General features: G+C 44.6%; 1 protein-coding gene across 10 annotated transcripts in view; it reads left to right on the forward strand.

Moving 5' to 3' along the window:
* The window catches only part of nlgn3a (neuroligin 3a), a 91,131-nt gene extending 74,015 nt beyond the window's left edge, over positions 1–17,116 (forward strand). For 7 of the 10 annotated variants that reach the window (XM_034543320.1, XM_034543321.1, XM_034543317.1 and 4 more), the window contains 2 exons: positions 5,832–6,621; positions 16,261–17,116. In XM_034543320.1, coding sequence (XP_034399211.1) covers positions 5,832–6,621; positions 16,261–17,116 — 1,646 coding nt within the window. Of the gene's footprint in view, positions 1–3,076; positions 3,091–5,831; positions 6,622–16,260 lie in introns of all 10 variants that reach the window. The other 3 variants (XM_034543324.1, XM_034543323.1, XM_034543325.1) reach the window with 1 other exon arrangement.
* The last annotated feature ends 2,344 nt before the right edge of the window (positions 17,117–19,460 follow it).

Here is a 19,460-nt window from a genome sequence, read left to right on the forward strand (position 1 = left end):
CCCCGATTACGGCAATTTCTAGGCCAAAATACATTCTGAAAATTAGTCTACAAATACTGTTCGACTCAGGTGTGGTGTGCATGCCTGTGATTAGCAGCCAGATTGATGAGGTCAAGGAGGAGCAGTGGCCCTGTTGTGCTGTGCGTGCCGACCGAGGAAGGCCGGCTTGCATGTGATGATGACGCCTGGAGTGTGTGTTATTGACCAGTGGATGTCATGTCGTGATTAGTAGGAGATATCACACTCGCGGGGCTCAGATACACATCGATCCTGCAACCTGGCTACAGCTTGTCAATGGGGTCATTTGTATCCTCCTTTCCTTTCCTTTCCTTTCCTCTCCTCTCCTCTCCTCTCCTCTCCTCTCCTCTCCTCTTCTCTCCTCTCCTTTTGCCTCCTGCTATTCTCCATCTTCTATTCTCTTCCATACTCATACCTTAATTTCTTCTCCATTTTCCTCTCCCATCCCATCCTTTTTTGTCTTTTATTCCCCTTCTTTGTCTCTCCTCTGTTCTGCTTTCCCATTCCCTCCTTCTTCCCTCCATCCACCCACATGGATCAAACTCTTTATCTGGCCTAAGCCACAGCCTGCAGGCAAGCAGTCAGTCTCTACAGGGGCTGGAGCAGCAGACCAACAGCTTCAAACAACATTATATAGGGCTGGCATGAAGCATGTCTCACACTGATTGATGAAAACACTAGCCCCTCAAACACGGTCTCCATATGGACATGATGAAACAGGAGCAGGGCAGTCCTTCTGTCTCAAAGTCCACTGCTCTTCACTTGTATGTTGCTACAACGCCGCCCGGAATGGAAGACAGGCTTAAGTTTTGTCGGAATTAGGCAACAGTTCACTTTTGTGCTCTGATCCATGCAAAACAAAACAGTCAGTTTCTGGGATGAAGATGCATTTTCTCTGGCAGCTATCCTTTTGGATCATTTGTTATGAAATCAGTCCAGTGGAAATCTGGTTCAGAGGAGATATGTGAAGCCAGGTAACGAGAACAGTCATAAAAGAGCAAGAAAACAAGTCGTGCACACAATGAATCGTAAGTAGTGAGTCCTGTTGGGGACATTGTATGTCATTTTTAAAAAAAATGAAGCAAACAAGTACAGCAAATAAGAGCCATGCTTGGATTAAAGCTCATGCACACACACACACACACATGCTTTAATTTACAGTATATCCCTGTAGCCTGAGGGAATCCACAAAGCGTATTCAAAGACACTGCTGTCTCAGAAAGGAAAGCGTTGCCCTTTTCCTGATTCCATCAGCCCGTTCGTTGGTTTTGAAGTCGATGAGTCCGATATTGGGCAGAACTTTTTATGAAACAAAAAAACAATGTCTGTGTTGTTTCAGGGCTGCCAGACCAATGTGAAATTATCCATGGACTAATGCATGATCACACCAGAGGCACTTGTGTTTAAGTGGATGCAGCCTGTGGTACTGTAGGCTGTAGCCATGGAGACAGCAGCTTTAACCCTGTGTTATGAGACTGCAAGTGGCCAAGGATGTACCATTAGGCAAAATGTGTAAGAGTGTGCATCTCCCAGCTGGATTTAAATATATCAGGTGTTTTATATATCTTTATCATTTGGATAAATAGAAACACTGTGGATTCATGAAAGAGAACTAGGAAAGAATGGGAAGCACTGAGGAAGAGAAAATGAAGAAGAGTGAAATGAAGCAACAGAGGCAGAGCAACATTTATTAAGTGTGCTAGCCTAGTTTGACTGTAGACGGAGAGAAATGTTTGCAACAGAGGGAGCTCTGCACAGTCCACGGGTCTGTGGAGATTTGGTTACAGTGAAGCGATGGTGGAGGTAAGATGGCTCAGAGGATTCAGGCTCTGCTGAACGTGAGCTTATGTCTAATAATCAGCAGGGAGGGACTCAGCATGGTCCCTCAGAAAAAGAGACATGGAGAGAGATAGAAAAACAGAGCAGAGAGCGGAGGAAGGCTTGAAAGGCAAGGAAAAGGCATGTAGTCTAGTACAGTCTAGTGTGTGTGTGTGTGGGGGGGGGACGTGTCCCTGTGGCCACGTTATTTCTCTCTTGCGATGGCTTTTATGTGTCTGAGAAGAATTCCGATAAGATTTTGCTGCTTTACATATTTTCTATCCTATTACCTCTTAAAGTCATGATGAATGCTGTTAAGAAAATGAATCACTGACCTATAAAATGAGACTTGGCCAATCTAAACTTTCAAGGTCATCTGATAGACTTTGTAAAGTTTTTAGTTTTTTATGTGGAGGACATTGTTGAGCTTGTAGTGGTTTATGCAGCATACATATTACAGTCACATTTATTTCCGGGCCAGAGTGATAAAACTCACCGCTGATGCTTCAGTGATTTCTGCCAGCTGTTCCAGATTACAAAGTACAGTCATTTACGGAGCTTACTGGCATCGTCACCAACAGAACATCCTTGTCCATTAACACGGACTGAACACTCACACATGCCCGTAGTTGCCACGTAATACATTAGCAGGGATCCAGCCATGTCATGTTACTCTCTCTCCACTAGTGCATTGGCTTGTTTGTCAGCATGTCATTCATATTGCCGTTTTCAAAACGTGGCCTGAACTGTGTTTGTTTGAGCTTGTGCGGATTTTGGCTCTCTCACCAATATGGGGGTCGTCATACCCTCAAGGTCAAGCTTTTTTTTTCTTTACCTATCAACGTGAATTATCTTCGCGGGCAACTCAGCCAATCCAGGGCCTGAACTGCATGCTCGTTTAACAGGTGTCTAGTGAGAGGGCAGCGCGGTCGAGGTCGGCAAACCGGCTGCAGAGCGACGCAACAGCATTTTAGCAGGGATCCAATGAGTGATTACCTCGGAGCTCCAGTCATAATTCAGCGTGACCTCAATCTGCCAGCAACACTATGGTTTGATGGATCTGCTCGCAGTTTGGGTGTCGGAATCTCGCATGTCAAACACGGGCAAATGATGATAGGGCTATCTGTTGCTTTTACAAAGTAAAACATGCAAGGTATGAACGTGACACACGTGTTGATGGTGTTGCGTCATGCCCTTCCTGTTAATTATTTCAGGATGTGAGTCGATACTGAAGACAAAGCAATGTCACAAATGGTTAACCCCTATCATGATGATGCCTGTCGTCTGTCGATCCATTCATCATCTCTGTGTCTTATCTATCAACGTCAGCATAAATATACATACGTGCACACGCGTGCACTCACAGACACACATGTTCACCTCCCAGTGTGGATAATTAGTGGATTTCCTCAGTGGGTGAGAAAGCCTGTGCTCTTCTCTCCTCTCTCCCTGACCTTCCCCCGTGAGCGTCCTCCCCCAGTGGGGCTCATCACACACAGCTCTAATGCATATTTATCAGTCCGGTGACAGCTCATGTGCGCTGGATTTATATGTTTCTCGACAAACAATAGTAAAGCCTCAGTCACTCGTCCTCCCTTTCATCAACCAAAGCGGGAGATAAATCTAACGTTGTCAAACCGGCTGCAGCCTCCTCAGCAGTCAGCCAACTGTGGGTTCAGACAGACACCTGAGCAAGCCTAGTTGCATTCAAGCCGCACTCCTCAATTACGGCAAACGGATTTGATATACGTATGTCTGTCAAAATCACCTTGCCAATCACAAGAGCTGCTCTGCTGGCAAACGTTTTCCTAGAACAACTTTCTGATCAAAGACATTTAGAAAGTGGCTGTGGATTGTCGGCTTTGGGATTCTGGACAGACTCCCTGCACCATGACTGGCTCTGTTTGCACAGCGCAATCTTGAGTTGAGATGTGAAGAGAGGCAATACCACTAAAGAGCGAGGGGAGGGGAGAGGAGGAAGAGAGGGGAGGGATTGCAGGATTAAGCCCCAGCCCCCCTCTTTGCCTCTGAGCAGCCATCTTTCATCTTGCGGCTGCCCCTCTAATGCTTCCAAGTGGGTGAAACCCTCAACATCTGCTTCAGCTCCCTGGGACACGGCACGGGCCACCGTCCTGCAGAGACGCACATCCACAGGACAGCTCGAAGGTCAGCGTCCCGGCAGGGCCACAGAGATTTGACAAGCTCTTCCACGTAAAATGATGCAGGAACAGAAAAACAGAAACATTACTTTCATTCCGGTTAAATCAAAAATGTATATTCGGCCATGTTGTGAAATCTTCGCTGCCAACAGCAAGCCGCATTCAGACCCAAACTCATTGTTCAAATACACAGATTCTGGCTTATACCAGTAAACACACTCACCACAGAAACATTTCACTAACCCAAACACATTAATTCTACTTACTACTTGCGAACAAATAAATGTAAATAGCTCTGTAAATAAACGCTTCATCTTCGCCAAGAAGAAATAAGCCCCCCGCCGCCTCTGATTAAGACTACCAAAGTGATATATTTGGCACTTAAGTCTGCTGTTTACCTCATAAACACAAAGACTTGAACACAGCCACCCACACTGATGCTGAAATATCTCAAACTGAGTCTACGGGCCTGTATATATTTCTCTGCTAGTCTTTGTGGCTTAAATGTGTGATCGTCTATTGACTCTTCTACGCTTTAATGCGTGCCATTTCTGGAGCATTTCATCTACTGTGGCTTTCAATATCATGAGTTCAGCGGTATTTCAAGACTCTGGCAGTGAAAGCGCCATGAGCAATAAAGAAGAATGGTGAAGTGGTCTCTGATTTTCTTTGAGATTGGTAAAACAGCACTCGTGATTTTGAAAACCCTATCAGGAGGAACCTATGAGTGGTGCTGTCAAACAGAGACTGCGAGGCATGGGCGACGACGTGGGGGAGGGCCCCCGAGACAGAGGGGATACCATGTCACCTTCACTCTACTGTCTGTAAGGAGGAAGGAGGGTTTTTTTCAAAGGGGAAGCAATTCAATTATTTCTGAGGAAATGATGTTTGTTGTTTGGGATCTGTTCCTTGTGGGGAAAAGTCATTGAAGATTTCCTTCATACTGCACTGCGACTAAAATGTAATTTAATTTGATTAGCAGATTTGTTCGCCTTCGTCTCTGAACCCCCTCCGTCCCCCTTTAAAGCCCACCCACGCACAAACACTAAGCGCCTATGTAGATTCATGTAATAGATGGTCTGTTGACTTTCATTGTGTGCCACCATGTTGCATTGTATTGCCAGGTGAATATGTGCAGTTCCATTCCTTCTGCATATGTAGGGAGTAGGAGTCTGGTTTTATTTATATCAATCCAGCCACAGGCCGTAGAATGTAGTGATCTTTTTAGATAAAAATGACTTTTAACTTGCATGCGCAAGGCATAACTGATGCAGAGGTGCTGTGTGTGTGTGTGTGTATGTAATGACTGCGAAAAGGGAGCATCTGTGTCTATAATTGCAGTGTTTGAGCTTCTTCCAATTCAAGCTACTTTGAAAAGTACATTAACAGGGGGGATGGCATGTGTGCAGAGTTTTTATATATTCAAGAACACTTAAATTGGATTTACTGCATTTCTGCATTTCATACAAGAACGGGACTTCATTCTTGGGTATGGACCCATCGACGCAGCATCTGCTCCTGACAAACATACAGGGATTAATATCAAGAGAGCATATAGAGATGGATGGAGGAAGGAAAGATGACAGACAGAGTACTGATTCCCTTCTATGTCTGCGAGCTGTCCAGGCCATCTGCACATTCATTATCAAAGCCATGATTCCATTATTGTTCTGTCTGGCCTCTGTTATTCTTATCAACTGTGGAGCTGACAGACCCCTTTTCATCATGGCAGCAACAAAATTAACAATCATGTGGTGTAGCACATAACTGAATTACCCTCCGTAGTAGTGACACACTGAACATCATCCTGTCTCTTCTTCCTGTTTCCTTGTGCAGGTCTGTTCCACAGAGCCATCATTCAGAGTGGGTCAGCCCTCTCCAGCTGGGCGGTAAACTACCAGCCGGTCAAGTATACACGTCTCCTGGCTGAGAAGGTGGGCTGTAATGTCCTGGACACCTTGGACATGGTGGACTGCCTGAGGAAGAAGAGCTCCAGGGAGCTGGTGGAGCAGGACATACAACCAGCGAGGTACCACGTGGCCTTTGGACCTGTAATTGATGGGGATGTTATCCCTGACGACCCAGAGATCCTGATGGAGCAGGGCGAGTTCCTCAACTATGATATCATGCTGGGGGTCAACCAGGGCGAAGGGCTGCGGTTTGTGGAGAACGTGGTGGATTCAGAGGATGGCGTGTCAGGAAATGACTTTGACTTCTCTGTGTCAGACTTTGTGGACAGTCTGTACGGGTACCCGGAGGGCAAGGACACGTTGAGGGAGACCATTAAGTTCATGTACACCGACTGGGCCGACAGAGACAATCCAGAGACCAGGCGCAAGACGCTGGTGGCTCTGTTCACCGACCACCAGTGGGTGGAGCCTTCCGTGGTGACGGCTGATCTTCACGCTCGCTACGGCTCACCCACCTACTTCTACGCCTTTTACCACCACTGCCAGAGCCTGATGAAGCCCGCCTGGTCAGATGCCGCCCACGGGGACGAGGTGCCCTATGTTTTCGGAATTCCTATGATTGGTCCCACTGATCTTTTCCCCTGTAACTTCTCAAAGAATGATGTCATGCTCAGTGCTGTGGTCATGACCTATTGGACCAACTTTGCCAAGACTGGGTGAGTAATTGTTTCATTGCTTATCCCAACTGGTATTGATACCGATACTGCTTATCTGTATCGATACCTATCGATACTCTCATCAATAATCCTCCTTAATTTAAACTAGACACACCAGTGTTAAGTGTGCCTTTTATTTAATATGATCATGGTATACTTTTAATAGTCCATCGGGAGAAAGAGAAGATTGTGAGATCGATGGCTGGTACTAAGGATGTAACGATCCGTCAATCTGGGTCAATGTAGCGGGGTTAACGAGTGGGGTTAATAGCATAATATTAGCTAGTATGTGGTCGGCAAAGAGAGAGAAAGAGAACCTTTTTGTGTGACCGTGAGTATCAATAGCTGTGAACGTAGCATTGTGTACAGTTTATTATTAGCGTTGAATAAATGCTCCTCAAGACCGCAGCCAATGACTGCAACCTAAGCTCACTTAAGTTGGGATGACTTTTAAGGTGGACAGCTGTTCTTATTTTAGTGACGCGACACTCACCAGCATTCACCAGCAGCCAGACCTCCAAAAACAGGAATATATTTATTGAATCAGGTTTAATGGACTGGCTCTAGTGATGGTGGAGCTGCAGTTGCTTTGGTCAGAAAGTGAAACACTGAATATATACAGCATTTCATCCCATTTGGGTCCCCTATGTTACCCCTGTTACACAACTACATTCAGCCTCCTCTTCGTAGCATTTTAATCTGCCTGCTTTACAGTCCTCATGATGGAAACACAACCATGATGGAGTTGCGCAATGTAAAAAAACATCGTTATTAGCAGATGGCTGACTGTATGTCAGGAAAAACTAATTTAATGATAGTCTACCTGTAAATGCTGAATGAATGAATGATATTCAAATACTGATAGCCATAATGACTACTCAAGGATCATTACAGTATTATGAATCTGAGTAATCAGGAACCAATTAATATCAATTCAAGACCAGACAATATCCATCTCTGGTACATATTTAGATCAAACAGGTTTTTGTTTTTAATCTTGGGTCTAATAATAGTTGTAACAGAACATATTCACGCATGTTATTAGTTTGTCTTTAAATTACGTTTAACAACATTACTTGCAAATTAGTAAAAACAGTGATTGCACAATTATCAACTTGTTATAAATAGAAAGTCACAGAGAGAAATCCTATCTCAGTCCTATTAGCAGGAGGTCTGTGCTACAGAAAAGAAGCTGCAGGAAAAAAGGAAGGAGTTACAATAGATAGTATAGGACAGAAAATGCAGTTTTTTGCCTGGACTTTCTGGGTCCTAGTCTGAAAACCTGAGACATATTGAATCTGAGGAAGATAAAATGTTCCTCCAGAGTGTGCGCTATTTGTGCTTGGCTGCCTGTTTGGGTTGAGTATGTGTGCATGGCTGCCTGCCTTTCTGTATCCTTCTGTGTGTGCATGTGTGTGCTTGTGTGTGTATTTGGCTGGAAATACTATATATGCTCTATTACACCAAGGCTCAAAAGACACAGAGACTTATCAGGGAGACATATCAAACTCTTGCCCTCAGTGGTATCGATTCCCTCAGCGTGGACCCAGTCGATCACCCGTGCCCTGGGTGAGTCCCGCTTCCCACAATGCTCAATTTCACCCCCACCCATCACAAAGCCTGGCCATTTTGTATGACTACTAGTAATCATTTCCAACAATGGAAATTGTATTTGTCATTCCCTGTTGCAAGAGAGGTATTGATCCCATCCTGAATGGGAAGCAATCTGAAATCTTGTTCTGTTTTTTATCTGTCTCTATATCATCTGCTGTCCAATCAGGTGGCATTTACATCTGTCTGTCTGATAGGCTGAGCTCCGTGCCGCCGGCTCCGCTAGTTCCTTGAAATGCTAATGGCAGACTAGTGCAGATGGACTGATCTCGGCTCCTCAAGGAAAACTCTGAGGTCCATCAGTGATGCTGGGACTAAACAGCTGTCTCCTCTGCCTGCCAGGCAACCATCTTGTGTCAACACATACAAGGCTGCAATTTGTAGATACAGATGGATTTTTTCTTCCTTGTCCTTTCAAGAATATTATCTGCTGCTTAAAGAAGAGCGAGTGTGTTTAATTTTAATGAGAAACGTTTGAGGCCTCAAGGTAACAATGCACGCTGCTTATGTACTGAATCACTCTCAACTTGGATCTTGCAACGTCAGTGAAATGAATCCTCATAGATGATGATAGACAGTCTGCCTGTCTTACCCACAACCACTCTGACTCATCACAATGCCTTGGCCAGGAAGCCTTCCATAACCCTGACCCGGCCTTCAACCTTGCAAGCAGCAAAAGTAAAAAAACAAATAGCACTTTCACTCCTGACCCTATGGCTACATCCACACTAATACTTTTTCATTTAAAACCAGGGTTTTAAAACAAAAACGAGCTTGTCCACATGGGCGTTTCAGCATCGTTTTCTAATTAATCCGTACATAACACATGTCTATTCACGTGCACTAGGCATGCGCGTGCCGGTGTAAACAGGAAGTAGATTGGATGCTTAGTTACAGAAAATACACCATAGTATTATAATACTCTTTAATAATAACAGGCTGTGCTTGATACTTAAGATATGCATTTTAAAATGGAAACGTAGTAGAGTGGGTCTAGCCTATGTCAGTTTTGTAGATTTCCACATCACTGATTTATTGAGACCATAGAAGCAGAGTTGTGGGAGCGCAAAGTGGTTCTAGACCTCATCACGTACATAAAGGGTAGTATCCTTGGCATAATTCTAGACTGGGGGGTTACAGACCACAATTAGGCACTCAGATGGTAAAAAGACTGGGATTAGATTCCTGGATAATAGAAAACTCAGCCATGCTGCTCCAAAGGGTAATTTTACCCCAGTCCAAATAAAGGACTCTACCATCAATGCCTCAGCTGTGGGTGGCGGCATTGAGGATGTGAGATATTTCTTATAGTTTCTGAAGTTCATCATCCTCATTTAGACCACACTAGGGATATAGATCTTTCCCCCAATACCACCCAACCCAGTCTGGCTCGAGAGGACATCCTTTTAATTAAGAGACAGTTGAATTCCCTTTGCCTTCGCACATCGTCTTCCCTATATCTCTAAAGCAGCTCTCGCTCCCCTTCCAGATGTTCGTAATGAACTGACCCAGATTGCACTTCCTGCCCCTCTCTAAATTGTCTGTAGAAACATGTGTGACATGATGTGAGACAGTTGGACTGCATGTCAACAGTGTATATCATAGCAGCGTTGCCCCCAAAGCTCTTTCTGTCCCTGGCTCTCATGTGTCATCTTTACAGGGCAAATCCCTGCCCATACGCTTCGTTCCTCCCCCCCCCCTTCCCCTCTCCCCCCCCCCCCCCCATCAGTGTCAGTGAAGCATAAAAGCATACAGAGAGTGCATGCTGTCAAATCTTCTTAGTGTGTGTGTGAGTGCGATTGAGAGAGTGCGTGTTTACACCATGAGAGTTCGGGATGTTTCAGAAGCTGGGGATTTACTCAGCTCAGAGTTATTTTTCTGGCTGTAACATTTGTTTTACTATTGACAGGCAAAGATTGCCTGCGCTTTATTGCCACAACAACTTCTTCTGAACAGTTTCTCCAAAAGTTTTGCAGCAATTCCACATCCTGCGACTTCCATACTTTCTCGAACACAAATGCAAGCACAGCAGCGCAACTATACACGAAAACACTGGCAGAACACTTCAGAAAAGACAGACTGATGAAAGCCCCAGAAAAGATCAATCATTATATATCATTAGTGCTATAAATATGTTGGTCCATCTTCCCACTACTTTTTTTTTCCCTGCTGGCTGGTGCTCATTTCCCCTGTTCTGTGTGAGCTGTGCCCCATGCTGCGCAGGGGCCTTGCTAGGTAGGTAAAGAGCAGAGCGCTGTCATGTGTTGAATATTTTTCCTCATTAATCTCTAAAAAAAAGAAAAGAAAGTCTACTTATGTTTTACATTTACAACATGAGCTAACATATGCAGTATTGATTGCTTTGTCTTTAGTGACAACGGATGTCGAACCAAACAAATGCAGATAGAAGTAACTACAGTGTGTCCACAGTTCAGTTAAACAGCCAGCGCTTTGATTTACAACCCTGCAAGTTGATTATTTTTGTTCTCCTCCCGTCTATCAAATGCACACCCCTCCTCAGTAGGGTTAACGATGCATACATCAACTGTTTTTTCCCGTCTGACCTCATTCACGCACTCCTTTTAGCCTTTTTTTCTTTATTTAATTTTTTTACCCCAGCTGTCTCGTAGTTACATCACTCATCCCTGATCCCCGTTCTTGTCCTTGCTCCAGATTATCCCCTGTTCCCTTCAGCTTCCTTCATTAAGACCAACTCAACCTGTACCAGGAGTCTGTGAATGTTTGGCATTGTGGAACAGCACAGCCATCTAGCTACTCCATTAAATAGGCACTCACTTGATAGGAGATGTATAGCCAATATCTTGATTTGCATTAGAGAAGGTAAGGAAGTGGTGTGGCTTGTTAAGGGGCCTGGTTGCCATTGATCGGTGTCCATGCTGTGTGCTGCATGTAATGAGAGGAGGGCCGCAGGGGGAGAAAAGGAAATAGATCTGCATGTGTGTGTTGTTGTCAGATTAAAAAGGCGATATTTACTAATTGTAAGTTACAAACATTAGAAGATAGAGGTAGAAAGCTGCTAATTGGTTTAAAGAGGGAGAATGGGGATGCAAGGAAGGTGTGGGAGGCATTTTGGTTGATGCCACTCATCTAATCAAACCAATCAATGGCATCCATAATAAGGAGTGGTCCGAGAGCTGTGTCCTCCAACACTTCTGCACGCCCCAAAGTCACAGCGCCTCGCCCTGCATCACTTAGCCTGCTGAACCGGAGGCTGCCATTAAATATGAACCACGCATCAGTCAGCCCTCTGCCCCAGCGTGCAACCACATGAAGGGTAAAAGAGCACAGCCTGATAATTTGCCCGCTCAGTGCTGAAGTTGCCCCCTACACCGAGCCGAGACCAAGTCTACAAAGAGAATTAGATTGAGTGTATTTATAAAAAATGTACACAGAATGCAGCGAGAGGTGTTGGGAACCTTCTGTTGGAGTTCGAAATTACAATTAGCTGCTTACTTTGTGCTACCTGGTAAGTAGATAAACAACTTCAGGGGATGAATTTGTTTCACAACAGTAACAACAATAACTTAAAAAAAAAAAAAAAAACAGGCTTCAACTTTGCATATGTTAGCAGCTACGCAAAATGAGCATCAGTGCCACTGAATTAATGCGTTTTTCTTGTTTTATAATGGGAGCTATACTCAGCTGCAAATTCAGAGACCCTGAGTGTAGTGAAAATAGATTCTTGTCTCCTGCCTTAGGGCGCCTCAACGTGTCTTTTCAGATTTGGTGATGGCTAGGTCTATGATCATTCAAGCGCTTCAAATTACATCAGGATGAGAAGGGGAAGGAGGTACATGGAGAATGAAAAAAGAAAGAAAATGATAGTCATTCTTCCCCCTTATCTACCTTTAACATCAGTGAGTAAAGATAGGGCTTAGAATAGGTAATGAGCTCAGGCCCCCCGTTCTGCCACACGTGTGGGTAGAGCTGGGAGTTGTGTCTGTCACCCTGGTGCTGCAGCATCTTATAGAAGAGCAGTTTAACAGTTACAGAAGACTTCTTTCTCCCATCAGCCTGGAGAGGCTCGTCATCAACACTGCACGGCATGTACTGTTTTGTGAAACGGGACATGTCTTGTGTTCAAGTGCTGCTCTTATGTGGCCCCAGAGGTCATCACAGCATAGTATGCCACAAATACAAACACATACACACACACACACACAGACACACACACACATGTGCACAAGCTGACAGACAGGAGATGGAGAGCACACACATAAACTCCCAGACAATCTCAAATACAAACACATGGGAGCACTTAAACACGCATGGCAGGCCAAGGTTAGCAGGGGTCAGCAGGTCATCACGAGGGGAGAGGGGGGTTGAGGGGGAGATGAAGATGATGGTTTATAGTTCTGCAGCCATATGAACACATCAGAGGAAATCTGAAAGGCCATTAAACGCCTGCTTTTATGGGTGTAATAATCCCTCTCCTCTGCCTGGGAGTCCAGCCATAGCTCCAATGACCATCCAGATTAAGTGGGAGGTCTGACAGGAGGCTGGCTATCAGCTAATGCAGGGGAGCTCTGAGAGCCCGACAGGACCACGAACACCACATAATGCCAGGGCTGTTCATACAACGAGGCGTTTGCAATAGAGCTGAACACATACAGCGAGCTCGGGGAAGTGCTTTGACAGCGACGCAGTGTTCAGCGTTTTATCCTGGTGGAAATATTTGAATGTGAAATTATGACCAGGAGGTTCAAATGGCCTCTGTAATTTGAGGCTATTCAGGCAAACAGGTGAAGCAAAAGCAGCCTTTTATTTTGTATTCGTACCCTTTACACCTCTTCAGTTCGGCTTGCAGCTTAAGATAATGATAAGTGTTTTCATTTGATTTATGTTGATCTTTAACAAAAACTCTTTACAGTGCAGTGGCTTCTAAAAGTCTTCAGCCCATCAAGATCAGCAGACTGTTGATATCTTATCGCCAAGCTTCTCTTTCCGGCCTATTTAATTATATTATATTCAGTCTGTATTTCTGAGTATTCAGCTGCGACCAGTTGACCTCATAGTCAGTATATTGTTTTAAAGCAATAAGAGCCCAGATCCCAAACACACGATCATGGAGCTCACTGTAGAGATTAAGACACTGCACAGTGTAGGTATCACAGCCTCAACCCTTCCTTATTTATTTATTTATTTATTATCTACAAAGTGTGAACACAACAATATCTTGTGGAGCTTGTATTTTTTTGTGTGTCACATTGTGACTGTTGCAAAGAAAGTCTGTGTGCTTTGCTGTTCTTAATTATGTCCAACGTTATTCTTGTTTTTAGTCCTCCCATGCAAGGGAAAAGACCTGTAAGATTTATAGATCGTCAGCTTCAGTCTGGCATTATTCACCATAAAACTATTGGATTGGATTATTTTTGAACAGTTAAAAGCTGAACCACATACAATTTCCAACACCTAAAACGTCAGCAATGATTACATCACCATTTCTTCCACGTTCAGATGGAAAACACAGCAGCGCGCGCAACACACAGGAACCATTATAAAGTGGATCTGACTACAGCGCATCACACACGCCCAGTAAGCCTCAGTACAAATGCAGCAGGGTAACCTGGTATCTCTCACCAAATGGAGCAGCGGAGACCGAGCTCAGATCACTCTCTCCGACTCTACAGCTCAGGGCAGGACTTCAAAGCCAGCATGCAGCCCAGAGCTGAGCAGCGGTGGTAGAAATTGTTCAAAGGAATGTAGCCTGTTTACTATTGACTTTGCAACAATTACCCAAGCATATGTGTGTGTAATTAGATAAGGCAGCCAGTTGTTCTCCAATGCGGCAAATCAAATTAACTAAAGATGCCACATTGATTTCTTTGTGTTCCCTAAATTATTCATCTTCACTTGCATTGAACCAGCCAGCCACCAAAGAGCTTTTCTAACTCCTCCACGCCACCGCTTCTTTGCTCCCTGCACACACTGATTATTTTGTGAGATCCGACCATGTACCTTTTCAATATTTTTGCTATAACAATTGGGCAAATAGACACTCCAGAAAAGAAAGCATTTGTAGTATTATGGAAATGCACGGAATTACCATTAACTGAGATTGCTCTGACCCCCATCATTGTTGTCATGTGCGTGCATGTATACGTGTGTGAGAAAGCGAGGGGGAGACAATTTGCTTTCATGCGCGTGCAGGTGTGCGCGTGTGTGTGCGCGTGTGTGTGACAGCATACACAAGACTGCTGTGAAAATTCATGAAGCACGCAGGCTGCAGACAACCACGTCTCAGGCTGCTCCATTGACGTCCTGTTCTCTGGCATGTTGCACACAGGGAGATCAATATGACCTTACCTCCACCACCCACTCCTTTGAAACTTAATTACTGATATTCAGCTACAAAGTCATCATAGCCTGGCTGTCAATATTCATTGGGGATCATTACGGGCCTAATAAAAGAGGTTATTTACGGGCTGCTCTGCTGACACCGGCCCTGGCCAGGGATTCAGCTCCAACCATCTCAATTTGTTTTACCTCTCTCTCACTCTCTCTCTCTCTCTCTCTCTCTCTCTCTCTCTCTCTCTCTCTCTAACTCTCTCCCACCTCTCCCAGAAGCACTGACCTGAAAAAGAAAAAAATGACAACAGAGGAACGAACAGGAGAGAGGATGGAGGGTGAATTCTTCTGGCATGGCTTTTAATTCTTTTGGCTGTGTTTGGAGGTTTTTATAGCCTGTGCCAAAAAAACACTGTAGGCATCATATCCCCATACCCCGAACTGAATTTGAACTTTGCTTGCCACTGACTTCAATATCAGACCCACAAAGGGGGTATTTCAGACATTTAGAGAAATGTTGTGCAGATCCTTGCCTCCTTCCAACAATACAGTTTTAACTTCTCGGTTCCAACATCAACTCTTGTGTTTTAAAGGCCGCAGCGCTATTCTTCTGGTTCTTTCACAGAAAGTAATTTGCTATAGAAAGTAATATGCTATAGCAAAGAGCCGCAAAACTCCCACTCCCAACATTGTATGGCAACATAGAGTTGTGTGATTGTGGGATGCTGCTATATGGTAATTCATTCAATAAATCAATAGTTTCACTGTAATTGAAATGGGTGGCCATCCGGTGTTGAAGCAACATGTCAAAGGACTGAAAGGTGAAACAGTGAGCTCTGTAGATCAGAAGAAGTACTGCATCCAGAAAATCTCTCTCTCTTTTCCTCTTTCTCTCTCTCCCTCGCTCAGGCACACACAGACACTCTCACACATATCTTTTTACTCTCGCTCTCAGTCTCACACGCACACAAACATCCTTATATTCAACCACACACGCTCCTCTGCAGTTCCCTCTTAGTGTCTTGATTAATATGGTCCACTTTACATCGGTGCACTGGATGCCAATGCACACTGTGCTGCCTTCCCTAAGCAATTAGCAGAGGGGCTCCACCAGCGTTGGATTATCAACATCAAGATGCCTCCTGACGCGAGCCCTAAAGCATGCTGACTTATTCATATGTGTTTACTTTAAAAGCCTCTGCCCTGGTTTTTGTGGGTGGGCTGCATCTGAACGGAAATTAGAACAACATCTGGGGTAAGAGGATAGGGGAGGATGAGACAGACATTGAGACACATTACGCCCACACAGAGGTCGCTGAGAGGGGATGAGGTCGGGCTGTATGGAGATCTTGTGGTACAAACAACAATGTAAGTGGATTGGGGAAACAAATAGAAATCAGTGTCTGTTGATGCAGCTACAGAAAGTGTAATATTTACCACACCATACACACATTGGCCAATTATTACCTGCAGCCTGTTAGTTGCCGTTGTGGGTTTGTGCTTTCGCTGTTGTGGGTTTTGCCAAGCATTATCAATAAATTCTCCAGTGGTGGCTGAACTCCGTTCGCACCCAAATTTAAGCTGTGCTACTGTTATGTTTTGTTCTTAGTGTTTTCATGGTCTTCATATTCCCACATGAATGTGGCAGCATGAATAATTAAATGTACTGTCAGAATCTCATTTAACACTCTACCACGTCTTTCAACTCTCTTTCTGTAGGGATCCCAACAAGCCAGTTCCCCAAGACACCAAGTTCATCCACACCAAGGCCAACCGCTTTGAAGAGGTGGCCTGGTCCAAGTACAACCCCCAGGACCAGCTCTACCTGCATATCGGCCTGAAGCCACGCGTGCGGGACCACTACCGTGCCACCAAAGTGGCCTTCTGGAAACACCTCGTGCCCCACCTGTACAACCTCCACGACATGTTCCACTACACCTCCACCACCACCAAAGTGCCCCCGCCAGAGACCACCCAGAACACCTTGTCCACTAAGAGGCCCAATGGGAAAACCTGGCCCTTCAACACCAAGCGGCCTCCCATGTCCCCGGCCTACAACAGTGAAGACAAAGACTCTTGGAATGACGAGGAGGAGACGGGGCCGCTAGTGGTGGAGAACCAGCGGGATTATTCCACAGAGCTCAGTGTCACTATTGCTGTGGGAGCCTCGCTGCTGTTCCTCAATGTGCTGGCTTTCGCAGCCCTCTACTACCGCAAGGACAAGCGGCGGCAGGACTCCGGCCACGGGCAGCCCAGCCCGCAACGCCAAACCACCTCCAACGACATTGGCCACCACGCGCCCGAGGAGGAGATCATGTCGCTGCAGATGAACCAGACGCACCATGAGTGCGAGGCGGGGAACAGCAATGAGGGGGCACTGCGCTTGGCCTCGCTGCCCGACTACACGCTCACTCTGCGGCGCTCTCCGGACGACATTCCCCTAATGACCCCTAACACCATCACCATGATCCCCAATTCCCTTGTGGGTATGCCCAATCTGCACCCCTACAACACCTTCACAACCGGCTTCAACTCCACCGGCCTGCCGCACTCCCACTCAACCACCCGCGTATAGCTTTAAGGAGGCCAGGGGCAGCCCGTGCAGGCGGGGGAGGAGGAGGAGGAGGAGGAGGAGGAGGAGGAGGAGGCTGCGGTGGTGGTGGAGGAGGAGAAGCAGGATGAACGAACGGAGGCGAGGATTGTGTTTTATAAATATCACAGGGAGGGGGAGGGGCGGGGAAGGGAAGGGCATGAGTCGGATTAAAACGTGAAGAGATTTAACTAGACTTTTACTACAAGGAGAGTTGCTGAAAGCTCTCTATGGATGTCAAGTTGTGCAGAGCTGCCAAAATCAAACTGCTTCCCTTCTCCTGATCGGGGAGGGGTCTTTCTGCAGTGTTTTTTTCTAAAATAATCATTTTAAAAGCCTTTTTAAGCAGACTAAGGAGATATCAACACTTATCGTGAATTCATAACAAAAACAAAGAGAAGTGCTTTTTATTTCCCATCCCTTCTTCCTGCGGGAGACACATCTCGAACAATGGCCTCTATGTCAATATTCGCAAATGTTTTTAATTGCTTCTTTGTTTTCTTTTACGTTTCAATGCCTTACAAAGCTTGTTCTTTTTTGTCATTATTTCTATTCCCTGAGACTATTCCAAGTGGAGTGTGTAAGAAACCGATATGACTCAAAGATGAGAGACTGAATCCAGGGATGGGAACCTAGAGGATATGCAGATGTAGAGATTTTGAACCCATTTTGAGCAGCTCATTTTTTTCTTTCTGTTGTGTACCAACACAGCAGCCACACAAATGGTGTTATCTTTTTTTAAATCTCGTATATAAATGATTTGTCGGGGACAGCTCTTGCCGGGAGATGAGAAGGCAGAGATAAATACTATGTTACTGTGATTGTTTTGTTAAGAAAAAAAGTGAATCTTTTACAGCCAATTTATCTGTTAAGCTATCTGATATCTCCACAAAGTGTGCACGTACACATGCTGCTTAGAGCACCTGTGTGTTTGTGTGCATGTGAAAATGATTTCTCGTTCCTTGCGCGCAAGCGTGCGAGGCTAAGATACAGGAAGAGACTCATTGTCGGAACTTGCAAGAGTGGCGAGCGAGTGAGTATGTGTGTGTGTGAGTGAGAGAGAGAGAGAGAGTGTGGGTGTGTGTGTGTGTGTGTGTGTGTGTGTGTGCGCGCATGTGTCGTTGCACCTGTTTTTTGTTTGTAGGTTGTATAATGTGGTTTTTGGGAGGGGGGTGGGGGCTGAGTACTTTCTCATGTTGTTGATTTTCTTTCACCACCAGCAGTGTTTCTGCTGCGTCTCTGGGTGTATGTCTTCGCAAAATAGCACTTTCGTTATTTTCAAAGTTATATATGTCTAATTTTGCTTAAAGGTTACAAAATAAATATATTATTTTACGTGTAAGAGAAAAAAATAGCTAAAGATTCAACTGAACTAACTGACATGATTCCATTGACTTTGTAAGAGTTCCTCCTCAAAAGCAGACAGTGGCCTGAATAAACCTCCATCAGTGCACACTTGTATTTCTTTGAATATATATATAAATATGGGCATACATACATATATGTATAGGGCTTACAAAACAATTAAAACAATGGTCAGACTACAAAGCACCAACACAAATAATTTCGATGTCTTGTTGTTGTCATTTGAAACATCCTCAAAAGCTAAGACTTCTCTAGGTGTCTTTGTAAGAGCTCTATATGTATATTTATGTATAAAATATTTAATATTTATTTATGTATACCAGATGCATACATGCTGATTGTGCCATGTGCCAAATTAAAACTGTAAAAAAAAAAAAGAATAATATAAAGTTTTACAAAACTTTTTTCTTTTCTTGATCAAAATTATTTTCCTCCCTTTTATGACTTTTTTATTATTTCCTTTTTGAATGAGTTAAAAAGAAACATTCTTACAGCAAGTGCAAGTCTCCCCCCAGGACTTCCTCTCTACCTCCCCCTTCCTCTCTCCCCTCCTACTCCCCCTCCCTCTCTCCTCTTAACTTGCTGAAGCCTTTGAGAAAAACAGGCTAACAGCTTGGGGCCTATCTGCGTGCATAACTCCAGATTTTACTGTAATTCATGCAAAGTAGTGCTGCAGCAATGGGAGATTGTGAAAAGATTGCCTTGATGTACTCATATCGCATCCTATTATATTTTATTCTCGGGGAGAAAACTGGAGTTATTGATTCTGCGCGTAAAACTGGCAATTTTCATTAAGTGTCTTGGCGTAACACATATTGTCTCCTTTCCTACGGCGAAGTGCAGTAATGCGACCTGACCAGTGATCCTCGATCAGTGTTGCAATTCTTAGATAGCTCATGCACGTAGACCTCAACATTTTTATGAAGTATTCCATTACAACTTTCCCTGGTATTTAATGATTGGA

Source organism: Cyclopterus lumpus, chromosome 10 (genome assembly GCF_009769545.1).
Source record: "Cyclopterus lumpus isolate fCycLum1 chromosome 10, fCycLum1.pri, whole genome shotgun sequence".
Classification (NCBI taxonomy): domain Eukaryota; kingdom Metazoa; phylum Chordata; class Actinopteri; order Perciformes; family Cyclopteridae; genus Cyclopterus; species Cyclopterus lumpus.